The sequence below is a fragment of the Glycine max genome, chromosome 20 (assembly GCF_000004515.6).
Source record: "Glycine max cultivar Williams 82 chromosome 20, Glycine_max_v4.0, whole genome shotgun sequence".
Taxonomy (NCBI): domain Eukaryota; kingdom Viridiplantae; phylum Streptophyta; class Magnoliopsida; order Fabales; family Fabaceae; genus Glycine; species Glycine max.
Window position 1 is genome coordinate 34,931,059 of NC_038256.2, and position 11,219 is coordinate 34,942,277.

The 11,219-nt window shown below is 33.3% G+C and overlaps 1 protein-coding gene across 1 annotated transcript; it reads left to right on the plus strand.

The window, feature by feature from the left end:
• Window positions 1–1,045: 1,045 nt before the first annotated feature.
• LOC100795336 (RNA-binding protein 39) lies at window positions 1,046–10,457 on the plus strand. Its single transcript, XM_003555813.4, has 14 exons — window positions 1,046–1,282; window positions 1,440–2,063; window positions 5,358–5,436; window positions 5,526–5,582; window positions 6,117–6,172; window positions 6,500–6,734; window positions 7,060–7,143; window positions 7,441–7,515; window positions 8,405–8,488; window positions 9,255–9,319; window positions 9,400–9,604; window positions 9,689–9,777; window positions 9,873–9,987; window positions 10,100–10,457. The coding sequence occupies exons 2-14, from the start codon at window positions 1,447–1,449 to the stop codon at window positions 10,139–10,141; spliced, it is 1,803 nt and encodes a 600-aa protein (XP_003555861.1). The 5' UTR covers window positions 1,046–1,282; window positions 1,440–1,446; the 3' UTR covers window positions 10,142–10,457.
• Window positions 10,458–11,219: the final 762 nt, after the last annotated feature.

Genomic DNA, 11,219 nt, shown 5'->3' on the forward strand with positions numbered 1-11,219 from the left:
AATACACAAGATATTAAATAAAACAAGTAAAATTAAAAATATTTATTTAATAATTAAATTAATAAAATTATTTACAATTTTTAAAAATTGAAAACGAAAGAAAATAAAATACAAGTAATTAATAAAACCTAAAACACGTAAAAAAACATTACGACTTGAAAATTATAAAATATAACAAAAACTTAGGACTTCAAAAGTTGTAAATAAAAAAATTTAAACTAAAGTTCTACATAATTTTAGGATTTTAGTTAAAAAAAATAAAAAATAAGTCATAACAGAGATTACGTCTAACTCAAAAGTCATAGTACTTTTTATAATTTAGTCCATTTTTAACTAATTTAAAAATGACCCATATGAAAAAATCCAAAAAAAAATAGTCCCATTTGATAAAATTTCGATGTTTGGAACTAACATGTTTGATTTAGCACATACTTAAACTTAAAAGCAAGGCAGGTATTGGATTGGCGTAGAACATAATTTTGTTGCACCTAACCGATATCCAAACACCATAAAGGTACATCTTCAGCAAAGCTAGAGCATGTAACTTCAAAAGAAGTCCATAAAAGGTTTGGTCATGCTAGTAATATGTTTTCTGGCACATTCGTTTGAATGCGTTATTTATCACAATTTTTTTAGGTTTTATTTATTATTTAATGAATAATTTTAAATAAATTTTAACAATGTGTTAGAAAAGGGTAGTGTGAATAATTCCCTGTTGGGCTTTAAAATGTAGGAGCTGAACTGGACTGAGTTTTCAAAAGTCCATTCTTTAACGGCTCAAAATTTGTTTTTTTTTTTATGACAATAATTAGTTAATTAGTAAAAATATCATATTTCCTCCCTCTGGAAATAAATATTGTATTAAAAAAATTATTTAAAAAAAGTGTTATGTTAATCTTTTAATAGAATATGAATTATTTTTTCACTAATATTTTCAACAAGTGTTATTTTAATTTTTAATGTAATATTAATATTATGACTAGTTTTGTAATTTTTTTTGTCAATGCATTATTTTATTAGATTTTGTTTTTGTAAAGCAAGTATGAGTTAAGAGCCGTAAAAAAAAAAGTATAAGAGTAAGAGTGAAGAAGAATCCACGCGATTTTCAAAATGTCTCCTCGTTAAATTTTGATTTTGATTTGAAGAGAGAAAATTTTGAGTTTGATAATGGCAAATGGTAACACGCAGCAGCCTGGTAGCTATTGAAAAGTGTTTGTCTGCTGTTCGATTTCGACCACTCAAACCCTAACGTTTCCAACTTGCAAGGGCTTCGCTCCAGAAGGTAATTTATTATTATTTTGCGATAATTCACTTTTCTTCCAATTAGGTTCCTATTGAGTTTATGTATCGTAGCATCACCCACCCCCAATGATTACACATCGTTAATTGATTAATTAGTTCTGCATATATTGACCAAACACATTGTTGGAGCTTATTAGGGTTACGATGGATTTTGACGAGTATGAGTATTTAGAGAAAGCAGTTGAAAACCCTGAAGTTAATCACAGGGCTAATGGTGGGGACAAAAATGTGAAATCCGAAGAGAGAGGGCGTAATGGGAGTTCAAAGCATAAGGATGATGATGATGATGATGTTGTTGATCTCCATCCCAGGCATTCAAAATCTGGAGACAATTCTCGTGATCGCGAGAGGCAGAGAGAAAGAGGCTCAACTCTTCATGGTTCAAAGTCCAGAGATGGAGACAAGGACAGAAACTCCGGGGGCAGCAGGGATAGGAGGAGGGATAGGGACAGAGACCATGAGAACAAGGATAGGAAGAGAGACAAGGAGAGAGACCATGGGGACAAGGATATGAAGAGAGATAGGGAGAGAGACAGAGATCGCAATCGTGACCAAGAAAGGGACAGAAGGGACCGTGGGAGTGAGGCTGAGCAGGAACAGCGAAGCAGAAGTAGATCTGATAGGCTTCGAACTGATCTGGATGACAAAGACAGAGAGGCAAGTCGTGACAGGGAGTATAGAGATAGAGAAAGAAGTCGGGATAAGGATTACAAAGACAGAGAAAGGGTGAGGGAATCAAGGGAACATGATAGAGAAAACAGGTATTCTTTTATATTCAAGTTTTATTCATTTTAGCTGCTGGGCCAAATTATACAAAAATAATAATTTTGGTGGTGAAGTTTTTTAACTACCCTAGATTTATGTTTCTTATTGACTTTCTGCATCCATTGTGAACAAGGATTATCTATATAATGATTTATTTTCTGCTGTATCTCATCTAAAGAATCCACCTTCTACCTCTATATTCTCATATTCCTGCAGTGTGATATATACATATATAGTATTGCCCTTTAGTAGAGCATTGGATATGAAACAGCTACAGAAAGGCTATTTACTTGAAAGACACTTATTAAATGACTAGAATTCCTTTGGCTTTCAGCATAAAGTCCTCTATTATAGATAGCTCTGCTCCTGTGAAACTCCTTTTAGATTCTTCATCTTTGTCATATTTATTGTCAAAATGTGATTCCTAAATTTCTCATCTGTAATTGTGAATTAAAAATGAAGTCTTAGTCAAAATGGGATGTGGACAATTCGACTATGCTTGCTATCAGTCTGGGAGAAGTTATTCTGTTATTCTGCACTTTTCAATGTCTTGCAAAGTAGTAGATATTGAAACAAGAACTTTTTCTGCTACCTGTTCTCATCTGATAGCAATTGATTATCTTCTTTATGATATAATTTATCTACTGTCTTCTGTTTTTAATCTATCAAATTCCCATATACTCTTTGAGATATAACATGATCAGGTACTGCTTTCTAGGACATATGACACTCTAGTGTAATAAGCTTAAGTTTTTAGGTAAATTGTTAATTTGATATAGGATTATAATCTACTTGACATCTGGAATTTGATCCTTATGGTCATTGATTCATAGTCTTAGTGCAGTTGCATTACTAGGTTGTTGTGGCCTTGAAATTTATCCATGTTTCTAATTTGAGTGATTTTCATGTTTGGGAATGCTACTGGTATACAATATACAAGTTTTTTCTGGGCCTTAAATTATTCATAATCTTTCTAGACCTACTTGCTTGTTGACAAATCCTTTGTCATTTATTTCCTTTCCTCTTTTCTGCTAAGCGCTAAACCTAGTTTCTTTTACCATATTCACCATCCTTATTGTCAATGATATAGTAATGCTTACAGTAATAGCTTATTTGAGTCATCAATTAGATTTAGTTTGGTACAGTGGATTTAACAGGTTGTGGGGCAATTGCCGAGACTTGAGACATTGGCATTCAGGTGGCATCTGATTTAATTTTGAAATTGTGCAGAACTCATTTTATGCACTTTAAGTTATGCAAATGCAGATATATTCACATGTGTAAGTGTTATTCTGTTAAGCTTAGATGACCCGATATGTGTGTTCCTCTTAGCTAGAAGAGTTTAATCACCCGCGTCTCATTTTTTATAAACTGCACTGATTCTTTTCTTTTCTTGCCTTACATGACATCATCACTATTTGCATTGATGCTCATGAGTTTATGTCTTTGTTTGCGAACAACGTTCTCTTGTATCTCATCTCTATTTTGTGGACCGTTGTATGTTTGTTTTACTGTTTGTATTGATTGTATATTTGTATTATCTAAACTGAATTTGAGAATAGTGGTTCTTGAGTTTCATATAGTTAGTTGTGTTGTTTAACAGCGTTATAGCTTCTGAATATTGAATGTTAGATTCTGGGAACTCGCAGTATGGTAGAATGATCATCAAATGATCTTTCTGGCAATTGGGCCAGGCACTGGAACCTCAGGTCATGGGTTTCAAAAGTTTCTCCCTCCTGGAATGTATTTGAAAGCATGCATTGCAACCATTCATTGTTTGAATGGCTGTTGTAGCAGTGGTGATGCCATGCTATTTATAATCCTTCCCTCTTCAACTTAGTTGCTTAATTGCATTTATTCTGTTGCAGAAATGCTGGTGGTGGAGTAATGGGCTTATGCTTAAGAGAAGCAATTCATCTTCTGATGCCTGTGGCCAAAAACAATGTTCATTTGGGGATGTTGGTCACAGTTTCTGTTACTGCGTGTAATAGATTGGTGTCAGTTGTGATTAATTTATCAGATTTTAGAAAGTTCTCCAATTCATGGCTTTTCCTTTCTTTTATCAATTAGTTCATGGGTTCTTTGAGTGAATGAAGTCCAGTAAAAAAATTGGTCTAGTCTAAACAACAGATGAAGCCCCTAAAACCGATTTAAAATCCACTATCAGATGAAGTCCATCATTGTCTTTTGTTTATGTCCAGACCTGGGTGCTCCATTGCAACATTAATTTTTTGTTCACATCATTGGTACCTTGCTTTGATCAATGTGATTAAAGCCTTTTAATTTTAGTATTATTGGATTTTAGTGATTTACCAATTGCATGGATAGGACGTTTTTTTTTGTGTGTGTGTGTACTGACTACTGTGCCATCCCGTTTCTGTTGATTCTTCCTTCAAATTAATCACATCACCAGTGATGTCTTATACTACCTCTGTTCCTATTTATAAGACCTAATTACGTAATTCGTTAGGGATTAAGAAAAGTAGTTAATTTAGTTTATAACAATAAATTTATCTGAAATTAATATATTTATCCAAAACTACCATTGCAATTAATGCTCTTTTCTCTCATCCAAATGCCGTCCAATACAACCTCTCCTCTGTCTTCTTTTAATTAGGGGTATTTTAGTCAAAATAATTAATGCATGAGACATTATGGATTGGGTCTTATAAAAAGGAACAAACACCACGTTAAATTTGAGTCTTATAAATTGGAACGAAGATAGTATAAAACTAGTTTTATGTATTAAAAAGGTTTCATTCTTTTTATGCTTATGGTTCTCTTACTCAGTATATATAAGCTTTTAACAGGTTTCCACTTAATGCAATTAGGTCCCTCACTCTCTCGTACTGCCATCAATCCAAGTTGGTGATGCTGTTTCAATATAAGATTTTGTTTAATTTATAGAAGGTACAAAATCTTGTGTTAATAGCAATTGGATGACATTCATTCCCTTTAATTACCATATCCGTCAATCCATGGGTTTGATTCTTTTTAAGTTCAAGAAGCAAAGTCATGAATTCAAACCTTGTTACCTGGTGATTTCATGTTAACTCAATTCAGTTCCCTGCAGGCCTATGTCACGTGGATTTGGGCTTTATACATGTAAAGACAATTTGCTGCCATGTTGCGAACTTAAGGAACATGAAAATTTTGTGTTGGGAAAATATGGTTTATGCAATAGTTTGTTACATAGATGTTACTGTCATTTTCAAATCTGAACTGCTATAAAGAGGTTGCATGTATTCCAACAACTTGGGCTATAATTTTGTGTTTTTGTTATGTTGTAGACGGCATAAAGAGAAAAAGGAAGAAACAACAGAACCTGCTGATCCTGAAAGAGATCAAAGAGCTGTGTTTGCTTATCAGGTATTCCAAATACATCTGGAATGCAATCACATGATCTGTTTGCTAATATTCATTAACTGCTGGATCTAATCTTTAAAACATGTTTACAGATTTCTCTGAAAGCAGATGAAAGAGATGTATTTGAGTTCTTCTCAAGGGCTGGCAAGGTCATAATATTCCATTGACTTTCTTTTCTTACATAAAAAAATTCAAAATTGCTTTCCTCTGTTACTGTAGCTGGCTTTTCCTTTTGACTTTTTGGATGTAATAGATCCCTGTCTCTCTTAAAGAGTAAGAGAATAAGAGATTTCTAGATGAAATATAAATCTGAGAGGCATGTAATGCATTTTCTCTGATTTATCAGTAATCAGACAAAGCATTAGAAGGAAATCCATTCTTGTTAGTAAAATGAATTAATTTTAATTCCTTGATAGTGTAATGAATATTACGCATCAGTAAATCTGATGGTATTTCATGTTCAGAAAACTTGAACTGTAACACTGCATGTGGAATATTATAGTTATACTCAACTCAAATGATGTTGCATTGCAGCTTCTTGCTTACTGATAGTGTATATAGTTTTACATTGTTAGCTGGACCAAATTTAAAATCATTTGCTGTTTTTTCCCTTTTTATTTTGCTTCCAAAAAAGCAGTTCTTCAACCTATGTTTTCTTGACATCTCTAGTTTACTAATTTTAGGTGCGAGATGTTCGCTTGATTATGGATCGCAATTCAAGACGTTCCAAGGGTGTTGGGTAAGCATCACATAACTGTGATCAGAACTAATTTGACTTTGTTTCTCCTCTTAATTATGTATGAAAAAAGTAACATGAAAAAGGCTGTTGGGAGAAGAGTTAGCTGTTATATAAATAAATATAAGATTATATGCTGAGACTTAGTACTTAATGTTTGATTCGTATGAGTTTGTACAACTTGAGTTCCCTCTAACTTAATTGATATTAATTCTGTGAACTAACTTGAGGTTGAACGAATATAAGAACTATAAAGATATTTTAAGTTAGATGGTGTAAACCTCATTTTTATTGGCTTTGTATGACTATGCACTGCTTTCTTTTTTGCAGGTATATTGAGTTTTATGATGTCATGTCTGTCCCCATGGCAATAGCACTTTCAGGCCAACCTCTTCTTGGTCAACCAGTGATGGTGAAGCCATCAGAAGCCGAAAAGAATTTGGTTCAGTCCACAACATCTGTTGCTAATGGACTCACTGGACTTATAGGCCCTTATTCTGGGGGAGCAAGAAAGCTGTATGTTGGTAATCTGCATATCAGTATTACTGAAGCTGATATTCGTAGGGTGAGCACTTCTTGTTTCTTTTTGTCTTTGGATAATTTATTGATACATTTTGTGATCGATTCTCTAAAACTGGTTGACTGAAAGGGATCCTCACTCCTCATCATATGATGCAATGCAAGACTAGAATGAGATTGGTCCCTAGACTGAGAACTTATCTGCTCCTTTTCTTTTGTCTTTGCTTCTTTTCCTCGTGTTTACATTTCTTTCTGATTACATGAAAATCAATATTTTTTTCCTTTGTAGTTTGATAATAGTAATTTGTATTTCCAGCATTGTATCCAATTGATTGTATTATTCTTTTTTACTCCTTTGTGAAATTGTTTAGGTGTTTGAAGCATTTGGTCAGGTTGAGCTAGTCCAGCTGCCTCTTGATGAAAGTGGGCACTGCAAAGGTTTTGGCTTTGTGCAGGTGAATTTTATAACTTGTAGTTACTTATTTGCGAGTTAATTGTATCAAGTTGTTGCACTCTTTTTTTTTTTCAGAGATACTTATAGGCTATTATAGCTGTATATTGAGCAATTGCTCATTCTATGTGGAAACTTTGAATGAATTTAAACCGAGGGAGAACTTCTATTTGGATACAATGGAGTAATGAATGAAGTTGCTACTGGGTTCTGATGCTATTCTACTACATGACCTTATCATATGCTTTTTGCAAGTTGCAGTTGTTTCCAGATATGTACTTAAGTAAATTGTTTACTGTAGTTTGCACGCCTTGAAGATGCAAGAAATGCTCAGAGCTTGAATGGTCAATTAGAGATTGGTGGTAGGACAATCAAGGTACTGTTGATTTGTTCATAGATCTGAGTTTGGTTGACCTTCTTTTACTAAAATTTGGCCTTATATTTGCTGAAGTTTGAGGTTCTGTTAATTTTATAAAATGTGAATTGTTGAAATGCCATAATCATCAGTCAGCTTATGGATTATTTTAATTTGTATCTTGATCTTGTGATATATCTAACTGGATGCATATATTGTGCGTAGTAAACTAGTCAACTAGTCATGCATTCCGAGTCTTGCTGTTAGGGTGCTGGACTGGTGGACTCTATCAAGTATCAAATGGAGCTTGAATGAATCCTTGTACCTTTTTATATACTCACCAGACCAGCTTGTTGGAAAGAATTTTTTTCACCAGTTAGTGAATCTTGTAGATGATTTTATTTAATTTTTTGGGGAGGGGTATCTTTTCATTTCTACAGTTCTTCCCATCTATGTTACCTTAGAGAAATGTATGAAACTCTGGAAAATCTAATAAAAAGGAAAGATAACATGAGCATTTGAGAGGAGTAGACTCCTTTTCTATTTGCATCTTTCTTTATCACTCTTCCTATCCTTCCCTTTTTATCCCCTTCCTAACTGTACATTCACACATGGATAAGTGGTTATTCCTCTTTCCAGAGTGTTAGCATGACTCATGTGGATTGCTGATTCTCTATAACCCCCCTTCTTCCAAAACACAGATTTTCGGATAACTACTATGATGATCTTTGGGGTTGTATATCTTCGTGTGCTTTTCATTTGAGCTTGACTTTATTTCTCTGTATGTAAACTTTAAGTTGCAATTTATGAGGATTAGTTACCAAGTGGATATTCTGGTAATGATCTTATGCTTAGATGATCTAAATTGGTTGACCTCATTGCCTCTAGTTTTTGTATTATGAATCATTAGGTATCAGCTGTTACTGATCAATCTGGAATGCAAGAATTTGGAGGAAATACTGGTGATTTTGATGATGATGAAGGAGGTGGCATGGTAAGTAATCTATTTCTGACGAAAACTGGTTATGGCCTCTTAAAATTTTACTAAATTACACATATCTCCCTGATGTTTAGAAAGCCTACATGGAACTCCACTGATGCATTGTAAGTTGTAATAGCCACAATTCATAGCAAGATAATCATATCCCATTTGTGTGGTTATATATACTGTAATTGAACTTGGGCACTCTATTCTATTGTTGGAGTAATATATTTTTTATTTCATATATATATTAGCAGCTGAATGAGTATTGCTGAGGATTATTACTCATTTATGTGATCAACTAATATCTAGGGTACTAAAGCTAGTTAAATACTTTACATGTTTTGGACAACCTGGGAGATTTGCTGTTTAAGTTCTGAATATTAGAAAATTGGATTATTTTTGTATTAGCATTTTTTAATCTCACTAAGTTAACAAAATTAAATTATCAAAGGTTTGCTATTAGTCATTACTAGGTTTGAATTTAGACCCTGCTTGCTTCAGCAGATTATATTGGTATTGTGCTTGAATTGAAATATATAGGAAAATATTTTATACATAGTCTACTCTCCCCATTTCTTTCTACAAATACAAAATTACAATGATCTTAATAGTTGATATTCAATAAACCATGATCAATGTGATTTATTAGCTTCACCGAGTATTCATTTCTGTTTTAAAATTGGTATTCACTAGTACTTTTTTTTTTAAATACAATTTAACTTGTGCTAGTTTTAATACAAGCCACTGTTTTAGCTGACCTTTCTGAAATTTTCAGTCCTTGAATGCATGTTCTCGAGCAATGCTCATGCAGAAGTTGGATCGTAGTGGTACTGCATCAAGGTTAGTCCCCTGCCATTTTTTGGCTTTGCACATGTCAAGATCAATAATCATAATCTCACTTCTCGTGCATTTGTTGACAGCATGGTTGGTTCCCTCGGTAATTCTGTTGTCAACAACACAGGTCTTAATCTACCAGCGACAGGAAACATACTCGCAGCTGCGCCTGTTGGTGAATTGGCAGGTGGAGGTCTCCAAATACCCACGGCTACAATTCCTTCTATTGATACAATCGGTGTTGCAAGTGAATGCTTAATGTTAAAGAATATGTTTGATCCCAAAGATGAGGTGACTAAATAGCATGTTTACTTGGGTTTTTTTTCTTTGTACTTTTCTTTTGTCTAATGATATTGCTGGGATGATGTGCTGCAGATTGAACCAGATTTTGATTTGGATATTAAAGAAGATGTTGAAGCAGAATGCTCTAAGCTTGGAACGTTAAAACACATATATGTTGACAAGTGAGTAAACTACTAATCCTTACTTGTTCCTCTTTGACTTCTGAGACTATAAGTTTGTGGCGTTTTAATTTATTTATTATCTATATGATAATCAGGAAGAGTGCTGGTTTTGTCTACTTACGATTTGAAGATACCCAATCTGCAATAAGTGCACAGCAGGCCTTGCACGGAAGATGGTTTGCTGGGAAGATGATCACTGCAAGCTTCATGGTACATTTATTATTAGCTTTATTTCCCTTTATTTTTATTGTTTTAATATCCACAAAATTGATGAACATCTTCCCCTAACCATAAATCTATTAAATCCTGTATATGCTGGCAGGTGCCTCAATCATATGAGGATAAATTCCCAGACAGCAGATAAATTCACGGTTTATGCGAGATGAGGAATCTCGTGGCAGAAATAGTCATCCTTAGAATTATATAACGGCTTCTTTTGAGATAGATGTAGCTATGCACATTTGTCTTGGGAAGTTAAAAGGTGCTTATTTGTAAAAGCTGCAGTTACTACTTTCATAAAATTTTCGGGGGTGTTGGTTTGATTTAAGCGTCCTATTATGGTATTACTGTTGTGGTTTGGCAGTGTTATTGATTGGAACAAGGGTTTTGTGATGCCTAGAAACATCGATGTAATTCAAACTTTGGCTGATGGCAATCACAAAGTTTTGATGTATGATCAATGATGGGACCATCTTTCTTTGTGAGTCGATTAATAAGCCTGAAAGGGAATCAGTAGAGGTGGTTAACGAGTTTCGGTTGAAATAGTAGTATTATTAAAATATATTTTACCAACAAAAAATGAGTGAATGTATCTAAAAACAAAAGCATACCACACTATATGTCCACTTGCCAAACTAAGTGTGATATGAGTGGCAAAATTAAAATCTGCATACAGTACGGTTATTTTGAATTTAAGAAAATTTTTAATGTATAGATTACAAAGAACTTATTTAAAGTTATAATTAGTTTTTAAAAATATTTTAAATTAAAATTTAAATACATGCATCATTTTTCAATTATAGATCAATCTGTTCTCAGTGTATTTTAGTTAATTTAGCAATGAGTAGTTGAGGTTTTATGAATAAAAAATTATTTTTAACTCAGGAAATTAAAGGTAATTAATTTGAAAATGTTAATAGTTTTAAGCAGCATGAAGTCGCATCACCTTTTTTTAAAAATATATAATAAAAGTTATAGACACATTAAGGTTTCACATCATGCAATATATAAATTTTGATGATGGTGAAAGTTATAACTTGCGTTATTGATTATATTTTCAGGCGGGGTACTACGTAGAAGACACCAGTTGTTACTTCGAGTCACGTGTTGATTTCTCAATCTATTACAAATTCAATTATCTAAAAGCTGATAAAAATGTTTTAGAAAATAGTAGTCGGTAACTTTGTTAAAAGCTGAAAATTGAACATCCTCTGAACATGGTC

What these genes read in the sequence shown, in the direction of transcription:
- LOC100795336 (XM_003555813.4), top strand. Translation starts at nt 1,447, where the DNA reads ATGGATTTTGACGAGTATGAGTATTTAGAGAAAGCAGTTGAAAACCCT. An exon ending in ATGATGAAGGAGGTGGCATG is followed by an intron (nt 8,489 to 9,254) that starts GTAAGTAATCTA and finishes TGAAATTTTCAG; the next exon opens with TCCTTGAATGCATGTTCTCG. An exon ending in TGATCACTGCAAGCTTCATG is followed by an intron (nt 9,988 to 10,099) that starts GTACATTTATTA and finishes ATATGCTGGCAG; the next exon opens with GTGCCTCAATCATATGAGGA.